We start from the raw sequence: 17,120 nt of genomic DNA, 5'->3' as shown, positions 1-17,120 counted from the left end.
TTAGTCTTTCCCGACTTCATGGGTGAGGATTCAGGCTACCTTAAATGGTGGTTCAGGTCTAAAGTAAGGGTTGCGAAAGCTATCAATCCAGAATGACAAGGGAAGTTGAGGAGACAAGTTCCAGCAGTCTCGCAACATGCCTAACATTTGCTATGTCTGCCGTGCTATCAAGTATTTCCATTGTTGTTTGCTTGAAGTCGTTCGAGAAGGTCCTCCGGTCTTTGTCTTCAACTTTCAAGCGGGGAAGGTTACGTACGTGTAGAATGGGTGGGTCAACTTCGCCCTCCACTGGCCAGCGTATTGTAGCTAACGGCAGTTAAATTCGTCCTCAGACTTGAGTTCTACAAGCATCTCACCGTTATTGGAGAATGCTCACCGACAAAAATTCCGAGCGATAGCTGGCACGGAAGAACATGCGGTATATTTTACACCGAGCTTCGGGTGGGAGTTTGAGGAAGGGAAAGGAGAAGTCTTGAGGGAACGGTATCGGAGTTGAGATGTTGGATTTGGGCTCTGTGGGAATTAGAGGCGGAGGGGGTGGTCGCGCTTCAGGTGCGCATCCCATTTTGATCTTGAGCTTACTTCAGCACTTTCAATTTGACGATGGGCAAGAAAGAAGGCGCTATTATAGAACGATGTCTTGGGATGTTTCTTGAAATCTTACGGAGTGTTGTTGAAGCCCTGCTGATGGCCAGGCGAGTGCACTGTCACAACAAACCACACCCTGTTAAGTGTTGCACCAAGTCTGAGAATTTGCACCTATGAAAATCTCATGATTGTATTTGTTGGTACAGGACGAGCAACAAGAGAGTAAAAGTTTGTGTCAAATTTTGTCCATATGGGTAATTCCACTTGTCACGCCATACCCCAGGCGGCGCGAGAAGTACCTTGCCGAGGGTACTAGTTCTAGTATCCCCGAGGTTTTAGCGCTTCTGCCTAACCTGCCTTTGCCCTTGGAGTAACATCTTTCACGTTCGATCGTAACCTATCTCAAGATCCACTTTCCAGTTCTCAATTTCAAGTCCCCATTTGCGATCACTTCCAGGTCAACAGTCCCCGGTACTCATTCAAATGGCGCTTCAAGTCAAAGGAAAGACTGCGTTAGTCACAGGTGGTGGATCCGGCATCTGCCTGGAGTTCACAAAGCTGCTACTGTCAAAGGGCTGCAATGTTGTCGTTGCCGACCTCACCTTGCTACCAGAAGCCGAAACTGTTGTGACAGGGGACCCTGGCTCAGAAAGGGCCACAGCTGCTTTTATCAAGACAGACGTCACCGATTGGAAGCAATTGAAGGCTGCATTTGAATTTGCTATTGAGAAGTTCAAAGTCCTGGATATCGTGTGCCCAGGGGCTGGAGTGTTCGAGCCAGTAGGTTCCTCCTGCCCTGATAATTGATTATCTCCGTCTGTAAAGATGGTTAAGCTTTGAGTCAGCTTTGAATCCTAACTAACACCAAACAGGCGTGGTCGAACTTCTGGCACCTGGACGATGGCGTCGACAACGATTCGACGTCATCTTTCAAGACTTTCGATATCAACATCAACCATCCAGTTCGTGCCACCCAGCTGGCTATCGACTCGTTCATGCGCCAGAAGCTGGGCCATGGGGTAGTTGTAATTATCTCCTCGACTGCTGCGCAAACGGCCTTCCTGCCCACTCCTATGTATGTAGCCAGCAAGCACGCCATATCCGACTTCACACGCGCGTTCGCAGATCTCGAGCCCAAACTCAATATTCGCGTGAACGCCGTTGCTCCAGGGCGTGTGAAGACGCCTTTGTGGACGCAGGATAAGTTGACTTGGATCAATGAAAATTTCGACCGGTGGGTGACACCAAAGCAGGTCGCGGATGTGATGCTTGATCTCATCACGAATGAGAAGAATGTAGGAGGGACTATTTTGGAAGTCGGAACTGATCCTGTCAGAGCCGTGCAGAGGATAAATGACCCTGGTCCACAGGGCAAGGGCCTCACGTCTGAAGAAGTTGCAAACGCATACACCAATGTCTATAACTTGATTGAAGAACATTATGGGAAGTCATGAGGCTTAGACTCTGGGGCCTGAGTTATTTACATAGCAATGAAAACAGAAGGAGAATTAACGGAATCTGATCGATATTTAGACCATGATTGTCGTCAGTTTTGCAACTTCACAGCAGATGTGACCAAAAACACCAGATCGAACATAGGCAGTAGAAATGCATGAAACTCGTAATCCCAGTGGTTCGTCGAAGGCCGTTGCGCAATTCTGAAGTTGAATATTCTATTACTTGAAGGAAATTCAAAGCTTGAAGACTATTATTGTATCGAACAGTGTGTCAAAAAATAATTAAGGTAATTAATTGCATTTAATTAAATCAAGTAAATAATTAATTATAATTTAATTATCGACTTTTAAAAAAAATTAATTATTAGAAAAATTATAATTGAATATAATTAATTATTTCTAATTATTACGTGAAACCCATATAAAAGTTATATAAGTAATAAATTCCCTTCTTTTTCTTTAAATAATATATGACTAAAGCATAAAGAAAGTAAAGGTTAATTGATTTCCAAAGAAGAGAGAAGGAGAGCAAGGTAATATATATGTGAATTATTTGCTTTATATATCACATGACCGCATACATGTAAGGCACGTAATGGCAGGGTAATATACAAGTAGTCAAGGTAAGTAAGCTATAGAGTAACTCTTGCAAGTATAACTAATTCCAAGAATTAATTCTAATAAAAGACTAATTAATACCCCTTTCCAAAGCTAGGAACGTCTCCCTATATATTCCCTAGTACTTAGCCAAGCCTGCAAAGCACTTTACTTAACTAGGAAACACGATCTCATAGAATCCGTATAATTCCGATTATAAGCTTTACCTAAAATAGGAAACTAGATCTACAATATCTAATACCTATCTATATACCATTATATATACCTATTATATTAACCCTTCCTCTGGGCCCTTATTTCTAAGAGGCCTAAGAAAACTGCAAATAGCTTTATAAATAACTTCCTGAAACTTTCCCGGCCGCTAGTTCTCTTTAAAGACTTCCTATAATTACCTTATTATTATATTAGATAATAGAATTAAAGATATAGTTTACTAACCCTACCTAGTTAACTTGCAAATTACCTCTAGTAATTTCTTCTTATAAAGGTAATATAAATATAGTATATATTATTAAATATAAAGCTTTTCTAGTCTTTTAATTAGTTTATAAATCCTAATTTAGCCTCTATTTATAAATAAATTATTACTTTATAGGCCTAAGAGCTTGAAAAAGTTAATCCGATCTTCTGGTTTATTTATAAATTCTTTCTTTAAAATTTTCTAGGTATTTCTAATATAGAGCTAGTTCCGAATTTATAATTACTATTCGGGAAAAGAATATTATAAAAAGGCCTTTCTTTTTCTACTAACTAATCTTTCTTTTCCTTAATTATAATATTATATCTAGCTCTTTCTTATTTCTTGCCTTTCTTCTTTAAGCCTTCTTTAAGCTCTTTTAAGCTCTTTTAAGCTTTATTTAAGTTCTTTTCTAATTTCCTCTTTTACTTCTTTATTTACTTATTAGTTTATTACTATCCGTTTAGCTAATACTTTTATATTCTTGATTTGCTCTTATTATCTTTAATATTTCAAAAATATTACTAAGTTTCCCGACCTTACTTATATTAAAAGTAATAATTACTTAATATATAATTATTATTATTCTAAGAATAAGAAATATAATCTTATAAATTATAAATTTATTTTTTTTATTTTCTATTCTAATATTATTTAAGGTTTCTTAAGTATATATAATATAATTAAATTACCTTTTTTAAACTATTAATATATATAAATATTTTCTCTAATTTTTATCTAAAAGAAAAAAGGCTATTATTATTCTTTTTTTATACTAAACTATATATATTTCTTATATTAAAGCTATTACTTGAGGCTAATAAATTCTTCTAATAATCTAAGAAATAAATCAAGTAATTCTTATTAGCTTAATATAAGTATAAAGTACTCTTAATAATATAATTAATATTTTTTAATATTAAGTAAGCTTATTTCTTTTTTATTTCTTACTAATAGCTAATAGCTTTATAGGCTAATTTATTATCTATTTCTTGAGAGAATCCTAATAAAAATAATAATAAAAATAATAGAAAGTAGTTATAAAAGTAAAATATTTATAGGATATAGAAATTAGAGTTTTTAAAGTTTTTAATAATTATTATATAACTTTTTCAAGAATAAATATATAGTTTTTAATAGTTTCCTAACAAAAGTATTTATTTTTTATATCTTTATTTAGCTAATAGTATTATAATATTACTTTTTTCCAAGTATTCTTATAATTCTTAAACTATATTCTCCAGATTACTTAATAATTCCTATATATTATTTACTAGTAAATAGCTCTTTTAATAAATAAAATACTTTTTTTCTTTTTTACTCTTTTTATAAGCTATAATAGAATTTACTTCAGATTCTTTTTTATTCTTAATCTCGACCAGTTCTGGTTTTACTATAATACTAGCTTATAAATATTATAGTTTTAAGAAAGAAATATAGAAAATATTATAAATCTAATATAATAATAGTAATTCTAAATAATATATCTATTTATATATTTCTATAACTTTTAGAACTTTAAAAAAGCCGAGATATTTATTTACTAACTATATACTAGGTTATAGCTATTAAATATTCTTTATATAAAGCATAACTTTATTATATATATTAAACTTCTTATTAATATATTTCTTATTATAGTGCTTTTTTTATATATTTACTATTTCTTATTATTACTTTTCTAGTACTTCTTATTCTATTTAAATTCTCTATATTCTTTCCTATATTACTAGTAATCTTTTTTCTAAAATATTATTCTTAATATATAATTTAATACTAGAATAAAATTTATATAATATATAAAATAAAGAAATTCCTATTATTAAATATATGAAATTATTATATATAAATTCTATAAGAATAAGCTTTACTATCTAGTTATTTTACTAATAGCTAATATAATAACTTAAATACTATTTTAGAGTTTGGTTTAAATTCTTTATTTATCTATTAGTTTATAAATAAAATACTATATTTAATTATTATTAAATCTTTAAATAGAAATATAAACTTAATTAGAACTTATTTATAAAAATAAATTCTTTATTAGAGATTATACTTATAAGTATATTAAAGTCTTTAGTAATATAATATATAAATAGCTTTACTAATTCAGGAGCCACGATTTCCTTAGTAATTAGAATATATTATATTATTTTTATATATTTATTAATAATAATAAATATAGAATTATATATCTTATTATAAAACCTAGAAAGAGATAGCTTTATAATAAAGTCTATAATAATTTCGTATTATAGCTTAGAGAGGAAAGGAAATAAACTAAATATATTATATAATAAATATTTCTTTACTTTAGTTTATTAATATATAAAGCAAGTTCTAATATAATCTTTTATATTCTTTTTTATATTTTACTAGAAGTACTTTTTCTAGAGAATTTCTAATATTTTACTAGTACTAAAATACTTATTTATAGAATTATTATAATTAGCTTATAATAAACTTTTTTTAAAAGCCGGCTTATTTAATATATAAATAGTATTCTAATATCTTAATAATCTAGATATATTAAGTTTCTAAGTCTTAATAGCTTTAGTAAAGATCTCTTTTAAAAACTATTTATATTACTAGTATTATACTAATAAATCGAGTTTTTAGTACTATAATAATAATTCAAGTAATATTTCTTTATTTTTCTTATATATTATTTCGGACCTAGCTATTTATATAGCTAGAATTCGTAATATATATTATTTATAACTAGCTATACTAGTAATAGGCTCAAGTAGTAATATTTCTAGTATTATTTTATTACTAAAATAGATCTCCTTTTCGGAATTCTTTAGTATTTTACTAATTAAAAAATATCTATTTTCTTTCTTTTAGGCCTTAAATTATAGTATTATAGAAATAGTATAATATTTTATTACTACTATTTATAAGGCTCTCTATTTTATATTCTATAGCTTATTATAAAATATAAGTAATAAAATATCTTTATTTATATTTACTATAAAATCTAGCCTTTTTAATAGCCTATTAGTAAAATTATTATATTCTGGCTAGTATTTTAAAATAAAATTAAAGATAGCTAGCTCTTTTATCTATTTTATCTATTAATTATTTAGTTTTCTTTTAGTTATAAAATATTTTAAATTATTATAATTTATCTTAATAATAATAATATATCGGGTATATATTAGATAATATTACTAAGTATAGAATACTAGAATAATAGCTAAGAATTTAGAATTATATATTTTATATTTACTTTTAATTATAGTTATTTTCTTTAAATAGAAAATAATAGAATATTACCTGACTTCTATTTTCTTATTAAAAAACTAGGAAATTATATCTATAATTATAAATCCTAAAGTATTCATTTCTATATAAATTTTTAAGGCTAGATTAAAATAATAAAGAATTAGTACTATTATAAATATAATTTATAGCTTTTTAAAAGTCTTATTTACCTTATTTATCTAGCTAAAATAATATTATAGGTTTTTACTAGTTTTTAATAAATTAGTTAATCTTTTTACTACCTTAAAATATCTATAAATAAACCTCTAATAGAAATTAGTAAAATCCAGGAATACTTAGACTTTTCGGATATTATTTTTTGGAACTAGCTATTTCCTAATAATTATAACCCGGCTAGCTTCTATTTTCATATTATCTAGGCTAATTATAAACTTTAAGAACTTTATTCTCTTTATATTAAACTCGTATTTTGCCAAGTTTATAAAAAGCTAGTATTATTATAATTACCCGAGTATATATTAGACTATTATTATATATTATTTTAAGTTTTCTAAATAAATTAAAATATTATCTAAATAAATTATATAAATAATATTTATAAAACCTATTAGTATATAATTAATATATACCTGAAATATTACTAGAATATTAGATAATCTAAAAAATATAATATAATACTTAAAATATTTATAATATATTTAGAATACTATTTTTTACTTATTATTCTTTTATATTTATAACTAATAATAAGTATTTTTTAAATCTAGCTTTATATATATCTTTATTTTATAAAACCTATTTATTATCTTATTAATAAATAGTAATAGTATTTAGTTCTTAATAGCAATTCTATTTAGATTCCGGTAATTAATATATAAATATAGGCCGCCTTTTTTCTTTAAAATAAATATAATTAGAATACTAGTTAAACTAATAAAATAATAGATTTATTTCTTTTCTAGACTAGTATTAAGATATTCTTAAAGGACTTTAAGCTTTCTTTCTAATAAAATATATATAGAATTATATAATAATTAGAACTCTAGTTTCAGATTTATATAATACTTTATTATATAATAATTAGATAATATATTTATAGCCTTTATAAAAAATACTCGGAAAAGATTCTAATATTTCTTAAAAAATATAGTTATCTTATTAGTAGTAATAGTAGTAATTCTTTAGTTATTTATTATAGAATAAGTAATTAATAAAAAAATATATATTTTATATTTATTACTTTAGTAAACTTCCTAGTATTTAGAACTTTAATTTTCTATAATTAAATCTAGTATTTCTATATTATTTTCCTAAAGGAAATTAGAGAATTAACCTAGTAAAATTATAGGAATTCAAGTATTATATTAATATAATTAAAATTAAAATCATATAATATAAAATATATATTAGCTTTTTTTTAGTTCTTTAGTATATTCTTAATAATAATCCCAAGAATATAATCTTTATATAAATAAATTCTTTTTCTTCTAGTAAGAATAAAAGAATTACTTTTAATATTAATAAAATACTTATATCTAAAGCTAATTTCTTTTTTATATAATTGGCTTTTATATCTAAATTAACTAATATTCTAATATTTTATTTACTTTTCCTTATTTTAATAATAATCTTAATTATTATTCTCGTTTTAGGAACTTTGCCTTTTATAATATAAATAAGTATAACTATTATAGAATATATCTATTTCCCGACTTCTTTAGTTCTAGGTATTTATATAACTTATAACTAGACTTATTATAGTTATAATAAATTGGTTTCTTTTAATTAGGATAAGTAGTAATATAGTAATTCTTCTTTTAATAAGTAAAGTAAATTATATCCGGTTTTATAAATCCTAATATAAGTATTATATTAGATCCTATTATTATATCTTTATTATTTCGGTTTTATAAATCTTATAATAGAAATATATTTCTTTTTTATTTTCTTTTTCTTTTTTCTTATTTCTTTTTTTTTACTATTTTATTAGCTTATTATTATATTTCTATTAAGTAAATAAGTTTAAATTATTCTTAATTTTTATAGTAATAAAAATAAGTTTTTCTCTTTTTTATAAAATATTTCCTTAATAATTAATCTTATTTCTAATCTCTTATCTTAAATTACTAAATAAGTTATTTTATTCTTATAATAAATCCGTATATCCTAAGTTATCTAATAAGCTATCTAAATAAAATATAAAGCTTTAGATATTTTAGTTTAGCTATTATTTAGTATTTTTAAACTTAGTAAAAATATTATTATTATAGTTTTCCGGATCCAAGATAAAATTCTTTATAAACTTAATAAAAGTCTCCTAATCTATAATATTAATACTTACTAATTACTTCTTATATTTCTAGATATCTCTAGTTATATTTTTAAAATAGGAAATATAATATATAATCTTTATTATATTAGTAGTCTAAATAATCCCGCCGTTTTTATACTATTTTAACTTTATCTAATAAAAGAAGTCCAGGACTTCTTTAATACTTTTTTCCTAGTAAGTAGGTAGTTCTCGGGTTTTTAAAGTTCTCTAAATTAAGGATACTACCGGAAATATAATAGGTTCTATACCGGATATTTAAATGTTTTTAAGATAATAGATCTGAGCTTCTAGCTTCTCTAGATCTTTTCTTTATTATATTTCTACTTCTAACTTAGTAATATAATAGCAAGCCACTACTAATTTCTTTATTATTATTATTCTACTAGCTAGTTCTAGGAATATCTGAGTTCTATTTCCTTTTCCTAATTAGGTAATATAAAGAGTATTTAACTAGGTACTTTTCTAGATATCCGGTTAGGTTACTCTAATAGTAATAAAGGCACTTCTTCTAGTTAATATTCTAGCTATTAATATTTTTGCCTATTAATAGCTTAATTACCTCGTAATAAACTATTTCCCGAAGATTAGATTAATTAGAATATGAGATATATAATAGCAGGATAATATATAAGTAATTAAGGTAAGTAAGCTATAGAATAATACTTGTAAGTATAACTAATTCCAAGAATTAATTCTAATAAAAGACTAATTAATACCTCTTTCTAAAGCTAGAAGTATCTTCCTATATATTTCCTAGTATTTAGCCAAGCCTATAAAGTACTTTATTTAACTAGGAAATATAATCCTATATAATCCGTATAATTCTGATTATAAGCTTTACCCAAAATAGGAAACTAGATTCATGATATCTGATACCTGTCTATGCGCCATTACGTATACCCATTATAATACACGTGACTAGAGAAGTTAAAACCTCTATTATAGTACTTATTTATAAAGATAAGTAAAGCGAGTAAAGGCGGGATACTAGTTATTAAGCCTATAATAGTAAGGCGATATCTAAATTAGGGTAAAATACGCTTTACTTTTGCGCCATAACGCTTATATTATCTTTGTAGTTACGTGTAATAACACGTGACCCAGTAATTATTTTATTTAATTAAATTAAGCAAATAATTAATTATAATTTGATTACTATGATTCTGACTTAATTTAATTTGATTACCGGCCAATAATTATAATTAATTAAATTATTTGACACACTGGTGTCGAATGTCCCATGACTCTAGAAACAATCTCACAGGGTGGCCCCTCCTTTCTCCTCAATGTTCCTTGACCTATGGCACATTGGAGACTATTACTGCGCCACGAATTTTGAAAGTCCTACCTGGAGTTTGATTTGGATTAGAAGTTAGGGGAAAGATTGAGAGGCCCTGAAATTTGCGCTCCTATAACCTTCACGCCTCTCAACTACTTCCGCTAGTACTCCTGCAACTCAAATGTCCTTTTTACAAAACACCAACTCATTCTAGAAGATGAAATTCAATTAAAACCCGAAATATATGATAGAAATGCAACGTTGAGACTTGGTAGTGGGCCAAGAAATCACGCCTCTATACCCAGACTATCCATGACCATCGAAAGCAAGCCCCGGAATTGTTCTTGGCCCGGGAAGCAATCCGGAGTTCAATCACTTGTTGGATCTAGTAAAGGATAGTGGGGTTGGCCAGCAAAGGTGGCTGAATTTGACGAATATCCGCGATGGAAGTCGACGACGGCCAAGAAAAAATTGCCACTGCTAAGGATGCAGATAGAAAGAGGAGATTAGGATATAACCCTTTTGTAGGCTTGAGCGTTATCAATATCCTCAAGGAACTGACGGAATGGCAGGTGTTTCAGTCTATTTCGAATATTTATAAATATTTATAATTAGCTTAATTAATACATAATTATTATAATGCTTAAATAATTAAATCACATTAAAATATATAATTATGAATATGTATAAATACTTTGATTACTTACTATACACGTGACTGTGGCACGTGATTCTCTAGCATAATTGGGTATGACTCCCGATTTAGTATTATCTTTACAAGTCTTTCTATTTACTAATTAGGCAGCGAGTGGCGCCAAAGGCGCCACGAGCTTGCCGAGACTAGACTTCAAGCATTGGTGAAGACCCCTCAACTGTCGAAGACTTCTCAATACCCCCCGAACTACTATTACAGACCTTCTACTTGCGCGGCTACTCCCAGTTCAAGGCACGGCAGAACTCCCAGTCCAGCACATGGCACTTGTTAGCACCTACCCTAATTCTCTGAAGTTGACCGGGCCCATTTAAAAAGGGGTTGCCTCGAGGAACAAGCGAGCCCGTCTCTCCCGCTCATGACATTTGCATTCCTAGCCCAAACTCTTTTCCTCGCTTGCATGGCATTGTATCTTGACTTTGAACATCCCCAAGAACATATTCACCTCCAAGAGATCTGACTGCACAACTAAGTCAGTGGTTCCGTGGACAAACGTCGGACCGGTACAGAGGTCCCTCTCCCTCCTTCTTTACCCAAGCAATCTTCGATCTCGTCTTCAACTTCCACGACACCTTGGCTTTCTCGCCCAAATACAAGGACAAGGCATTTTTTAGGGAATTCTGCGGAAGAGAAACATGTAGCTGGTTACTTCAACAACATGTTTCTCTTGTTGCTGGTCTTCAAGATTTCCCCTCCCGAGCAAGAGAATATCATTTAAAGAACTGAGGTACCTATCTTCTGACTCTCCATATTTATCTCTAAGTCTGAACTACATCGCTACCCCTACTTACAATAATTAATACACACTAGCCAATTTTCTTCCTCAGAACACATCCTCTCTTCCTTCCCAAATCATTCATTCACCAAGCTCGCCTCCTTCAACAGCATCCCCGATGCCACAACCACTAATAATCAATCCAGTTACTATCGATGTAAAATCTTGCATGGGTATTTTCTCCCGCTCTCTAGGATAACAAGCATAGTATATTATAACGAGCTTTTCCGTTTCAAGGTATCTATCCATATACATATATATTACATTATAAGAGTAAATAACAGAGTACTCAAGGAAATAGCAATGAAACACAAATATTAACACAAAACCCATACGCCTAACGTCAATAAGCCACCAATTTTCTTGATAACGAACGCTCAGAATTGTAAAAAGAAACGGAAGGAAATTCTTCTCAGTGTTTGTTTGCTTGCCAAAAGCGTACCTAGATCCCTAGCGACTCTTCAACTCGGAAAGCCCCAATCACTCACTCCTATTATCCATCCCCAACTCCCCAACCCCCAAATGTGTTGGTAATTCGTTCGAACGATTCGGCTTTACTTTGGGAGGTATTGCTGACTGACTGATTGGTTGGTTGGTTGGTTTGTTGGTTTATTGATGGCAAGCACACTCAACCAGTCAGTCGAGTAATCCAAACTAAGAGACCCAAGGAAACCAGCAATCGGTTCAACGCTGGGAGTGCAGGGCAGCCCCTCGTCCTGCGCAAAAGCAATTGGATACCCATCACCTTCTCCCTCCACCCCCGGATAGAAATCGAGTGTTGTATCCAAAGCAGAGACGTGCTGGGCCAGCGGCGAATCTGTGCGTTGTGCGGTGGAGTGTGCTTTCTGTCGGCGGACTCGGCAGGGTCGGAAAACGCGAGGTCGTCGAGGTGTGGCTTGGGCTCGGGTTCTTAATACTGTTGATGGATCTGGAATGGGATTGTGTTCGTCTGGTGAAGGAGGAGCGTCGTTGCTGTTGAGTACTGTATAGGATTCAGAGACGTCTGGCAGCGGGAATTGTGGTGTGGCTTGGAACAGCGGTGCGGCTTGGGGCGTGAATGTGTATTGAATGGGTATGAGAGGGGAAGCGGGGTCGAAATTGGGGTTGAGGTTGATATCTGGGGTGGAAACTAATGACTGCTGTTAATAAGTGAACCTTGACATTTATGGAAGAGGGGCCGAGAGTGTGGAGTTGACTCACAGTAGTTAGAAGACGCCAGAGACTGCGTGGGCGCGATTCGAAATTCACATGGTACAGTATAAGTGGTGCACACTATAAACTGTGTTATTGAGGAGAACCAAAGAGACTTGAAGAACTGGGCTTGGATATACCTCCTCCGCCATGGACATTGTTCAAATGCCTCGTTAGCCTTCCGTTCCTTTTGGCGATCCACCGGCAGCCGGGGATACGGCAGTGTAGGGGAGGGCCATGTTTCTCTCTTACATGTCGTAGTCTGTCGAAATCCCGACCGAATGTTACCGTGCAGCCGGAGAGTTCACACCTGATCTTTTGACCCCCTTTGACTTGTCGTTTGGTTGGCTTGGCCATGGTATTCGGTGGCGACGGCTGAGGCAGATTAGATTGAGCGAGGATGGCACAGTAATATAAATGGTGGTCGTAAGTAAGTCTTTACTTGGTGTGTGGTAAAGACAGCGAATGTTGGTGGTCGACGAAGGAGAGAGTTTGGTGTTTGCTTCTGCTTGGGGAGGGTGATGATATGTTAAATATGGCATCCGAGATACACTCGAGTCCGCGTGCCGATAGCCCTATTACTGAGTCAAGTCTCATGTCAGTTGTTTGTCAACCTTCTGCCATCGCTGTTGCTTCCGTCTGAACAAAAACAAAAACGAGCAAGTGGTAATTGTGTATTGCGGTGTTGGGAGGTGGAAGCGTGGTGATCGCCAGACCGCGACCAGCCTCTTCAAGCATTGACCTATCATGCAGGCTACGCACCAGCCAGAGCTAAGAGAGCTGAGGGGGAACGGCTCCATGATCCGACGAGACACCCCAGTCTCATTGCTTCCAACAGCCCTGCAACATTGCATCGTGGGGGAATACATCTGTTGGCCCCCGGTGTCTACCAGCCCCATTCCATGCGAGACCTCCACGACTGTTTCAGGCTGCTGGTTCAGTCAAACACGCTCCTGGTTCCCAATTCCATTGTAATCTGCCTGGTGACCGGACCAGTGACGGCTTTCCCGGTTTTTTTGCGCTCCACACGCGGGAAATTTGGAGCTTGCCACCGATCCCGGGCGATATCTTATTACTCAAGCCTGACCTCTGTGCTTCTGATGTCACCATCTACTTTGAGATCCGTTGAATTCCATCAGGTTGCTGAGAAGACTGCGTCATGATAGATGAGAAATCGTTGAGAAACTATAAAATACGGCAGTAGAAAGGCTACTCCCGGATCTCCAGCGCGTTCAAACCAGCCATTCAGGGAGCCAACGCCTTCCTCGTATTACTACAGAGAGCTTCAGCACGGCCAGGCAACCTCGCACATGTGAAATTTGGGACGGGGAAGCGTTCGATGGGTCCCGGGCCCAGGGGGGTGGGTGAGGAACAATGTCCCAAGCAGCTGGAAGATCCAAACTGGGACCTCGTGGAAGGGGACAACCCTGCCGGGCAACCCAAACCTGTGTGCCGCACGCCCGGCAATCTCGGGGAGTTCGGTGGTTGAACGATCAGCCCCTCAGGTGCCGAAAGTGTAGACCGAGATGGAGGCTGCATCGTTCTGATGGTCCGATGAGAGCATGCCGACTGGGTAGATTTGGACTTTACACGGGAAGATATCTTCGGGGAGCCGGATCGCATCCTGCCGGGGCCTTGTTTACCTTGCTTAGGTTGTATTTCGTTGTTTTCCTGCCATGGAGATGGGTTCAGGGGCAAAAGCAAATTTTGAACGGCCCCGTACGTACTGTAGAGGCAAAGCAAGAAGCGATCTCAATCGCTGTGCCAGATCGAAAAGGTAACTCTTCGCATCAACCGTTGCTGCTGCCGATTCACAACAGTGTTGACAGTCAAAGGAGCGTTGAACTTAGCAACCCATTGTGATTCAAACATGATAACTGGCATATTGAAGAAAGCCCTCTTCCTCCGCGGACCTTGTATAGCAGCAGAAAATGGCATTTGGTCTGCAACAAATCACTTATCATAGATTCGTTCATGTGCTGAAGGTCGAGTGAATCTATCTAAGTTGTGATTTCCAAGTGAACTGGTAACTCTAGCTCCAGGTGTATGGCCTCCTTGCTCCCAAGGTTCCAGCATTCAACCCATCCACCCCCAATCCGTATATTCAGGCCCATTACCAGGATGTTCAACTTATCTCTGCAAGCAGAGGCTGTGGAAATTGACAGCGAAGCTCTTGCAGAGCGCTGTCATCTACAAGGCCGTAGCGCTGCTATTCGTGCGATCAATGGAGCACCTCCCTATACCCATTTCTCCAATTCCATGATGTATAACGGCTTGTATTCGTCTCTTTGATGGCAGACCCTGCCATTGTATGTGCTCTCGACCGATGCCAGAACCGTCGCAGGGACGATGTCGATGTTTCAGGTAGATAACACCTTTCGTGATCGCTCTCGAATCTCGTGAACGCACAGAACAGAGTCGAAGAAGGCCTTCGTGTTCAACGTAACGAATCTTGTAGACACAGATCATTAGTTCTTGTAACAGTCAAGAAAAGAGACATCGACAAACTACTGCCTTGGTGGAACTTCTTGACAAGACAGCAGGAGCCGGATCGGAAGTAGAGAGAAGGTAGCGCCACTTGCTTAAGAGCGAGCGAGGGAGGGAGAGAGTGGGTTCTGGGCAGCAGCCAGCGTCTTTGGCTCCCTGGCGGAGCAACGACGAGGTAATGGCAAACGTGGCAGATTGGCTTACCTGTCTCTCGACTTGTGTTCTTGGTCCCCAACAAAAGTAGCCATTCGGCCAAACGAAAGAGACAAAGAAACGGGGTATAGTATGTGTCGATATGTTCGTTTGGGTGCCATATTCCCTCTTGGCAGGTAGCCGGAGCGTGAAGTGATCTCCGCGACGATGAACTGAGCTGCGAAAATGCAAGATCATGCAGCGGTCGCGACGATGACGAGTTGAGTAGGGGGAACCGCTAGGGCCAAGATCACAGAGTATGTTCCTGCAACGGTCGCCGAAGGGAGGTGCCAAATCTGCTCCTCTTGATCAGGAGTAGCATTCGTTTGCACCGCGTGGTCTTGAATTTGGACGAGGTAGTCTGCGAAGTAAGAGTAGAGATTGAATCTGCACTAAGACTCCCTTGATTTATCCCGACCCGGGGAAAGATTCGCAGTTCGGAGCGCTGTGTAACCAACGTCTCGATCAGGGGGTGCCACACCATGGCCCGGTTCCTGCCTTTCGTCCACTTGGCGATAACACTGTCCCACGTTCAAATGATTCAAGAGCTTGGAAAGTTGGATGGAACTTGATTCCTCGCAGCCCTTAAGTGTGCTAAAGGGGCTTACGATTGGTTCTTGATGGAGAGGATTAATAACAATTCCAGGACCAGGCTTGTGGAGTGCATGGTGGGACAACCTGAACTGTCATCCGGCTGGCCAGCGATCTCCAGCCCCCAACTTCCCCACTCGGATAATTTCAAGCCGTACCTCATAATATCTGTTACTATAGAACGACTTGGAATGGTAGCATCGTTGATCAGCGCAAGTGTTTGCTGTCGTGATGCCTTCTGCATACCGTGCTGGAAGCGTAGACGTGTAAGATATTGAATGGCATCTGTTGACGGAACATGTCCGCCAGTACAGTTCTTGCAATAACCTATCTGATTTAACGGAACGTATGTCTTCCATGAATCGGATTTTAAGCTGGAACCATGCAGCCATTACCAACAGGGTGTGGAATCTCTGGTGGTGGGTCAGGATTCCAATAGGTTGGGACGACATGTGAGCGGACACTATCTGGCTTATACCTCTTGACGAGCCGTGTTTGGCCAGAATATACTTACGAACCAAAGTGCACCGATTGGATTTTTCCTAGCGGGCGAGTTGTTAGCGGTATTATACCACGCTGAAATGGCCTATAAGCAGCCACTGCACAAGCAGCAGCACTAGAACGAGCAATGAGTCCCGTCTTTAATAGCTCAGCGAGTTTTCAATGTTCATGCAAAGGCCGCTGAGATTTGTTCTGCTTGCATGGTTGTCTCAATGAGGGCGGCACCCGAATGATCAGCCGAAACTCACCCACATTCCTCACACCCCTCACACCCCCCACACCCTTCTTTAAATCAAAAACCCCGAATGGAGCAACACTTGAATTGCAGGGAATAGGCCTCCCTTATCCGCCATCTCTAGCTGATGAAATAAATGCCGTTTACGCAAGAGTTTTTGCGTATTCGGGAAGCAAGCAGGATGGACGGGATGAGAACGCCACTACTCATGACGTGACTACGGTCAAATTCGGCTGCCAGGGTTCCCATGTAGTTATATTGGGAGTGAATGAGGCAACTTGCCGCTAAGGTTAGGCAGACTGTGTGGCTTCCAGCCGCTTCCTCTTCCTCTTACCGGAAGGACATGTGGATTCTGGAATGGCTGCCTTGGGGCAATGCAATTTATTTCCTGTAGCGGACCACATTTTTGAAGTGAGACGACGAAGCCTTGGATCGTAGGTGGCAAGGAAAATGCATGGGCTAGAACTAGCATAT

The 17,120-nt window shown here is 35.4% G+C and overlaps 3 protein-coding genes across 3 annotated transcripts; 1 reads left to right on the top strand and 2 right to left on the bottom strand.

The window, feature by feature from the left end:
* Nucleotides 1-1,004: 1,004 nt before the first annotated feature.
* On the top strand, nucleotides 1,005-2,103 carry K444DRAFT_589790 (NAD(P)-binding protein). Its single transcript, XM_024878125.1, has 2 exons — nucleotides 1,005-1,368; nucleotides 1,461-2,103. Exons 1-2 carry the CDS (start codon nucleotides 1,072-1,074, stop codon nucleotides 2,040-2,042), a joined length of 879 nt encoding a protein of 292 aa, XP_024736961.1. The 5' UTR covers nucleotides 1,005-1,071; the 3' UTR covers nucleotides 2,043-2,103.
* Nucleotides 2,104-12,003: 9,900 nt separating this feature from the next.
* Nucleotides 12,004-12,997, bottom strand: K444DRAFT_629897 (uncharacterized protein; the record flags this gene model as incomplete). Its single annotated transcript, XM_024883122.1, has 3 exons — nucleotides 12,004-12,578; nucleotides 12,650-12,721; nucleotides 12,781-12,997. The coding sequence occupies 3 exons, from the start codon at nucleotides 12,995-12,997 to the stop codon at nucleotides 12,004-12,006; spliced, it is 864 nt and encodes a 287-aa protein (XP_024736960.1).
* Nucleotides 12,998-15,614: 2,617 nt separating this feature from the next.
* On the bottom strand, nucleotides 15,615-16,844 carry K444DRAFT_404476 (uncharacterized protein). Its single transcript, XM_024872553.1, has 4 exons — nucleotides 16,664-16,844; nucleotides 16,157-16,452; nucleotides 15,998-16,095; nucleotides 15,615-15,935 (listed from the first exon to the last, which is right to left on the bottom strand). The coding sequence occupies exons 2-4, from the start codon at nucleotides 16,360-16,362 to the stop codon at nucleotides 15,712-15,714; spliced, it is 528 nt and encodes a 175-aa protein (XP_024736959.1). The 5' UTR covers nucleotides 16,363-16,452; nucleotides 16,664-16,844; the 3' UTR covers nucleotides 15,615-15,711.
* Between the last annotated feature and the right edge of the window lie 276 nt (nucleotides 16,845-17,120).

Source organism: Hyaloscypha bicolor (genome assembly GCF_002865645.1).
Source record: "Hyaloscypha bicolor E unplaced genomic scaffold K444scaffold_73, whole genome shotgun sequence".
Taxonomy (NCBI): domain Eukaryota; kingdom Fungi; phylum Ascomycota; class Leotiomycetes; order Helotiales; family Hyaloscyphaceae; genus Hyaloscypha; species Hyaloscypha bicolor.
Note: the sequence above shows the minus strand (reverse complement) of the source record. Positions and strands in the feature narration are given on the sequence as shown.

Bases quoted from the DNA above. Each gene is read 5' to 3' on its own strand.
- K444DRAFT_404476 (XM_024872553.1), bottom strand. From the start codon at position 16,362: ATGTCGTCCCAACCTATTGGAATCCTGACCCACCACCAGAGATTCCAC. The intron at 16,096-16,156 runs GTATGCAGAAGG...TACCATTCCAAG, and splicing joins ACGTCTACGCTTCCAGCACG to TCGTTCTATAGTAACAGATA. The intron at 15,936-15,997 runs GTTGTCCCACCA...CTCTCCATCAAG, and splicing joins CCAGCCGGATGACAGTTCAG to AACCAATCGTAAGCCCCTTT.
- K444DRAFT_589790 (XM_024878125.1), top strand. From the start codon at position 1,072: ATGGCGCTTCAAGTCAAAGGAAAGACTGCGTTAGTCACAGGTGGTGGA. The intron at 1,369-1,460 runs GTAGGTTCCTCC...AACACCAAACAG, and splicing joins GGGCTGGAGTGTTCGAGCCA to GCGTGGTCGAACTTCTGGCA.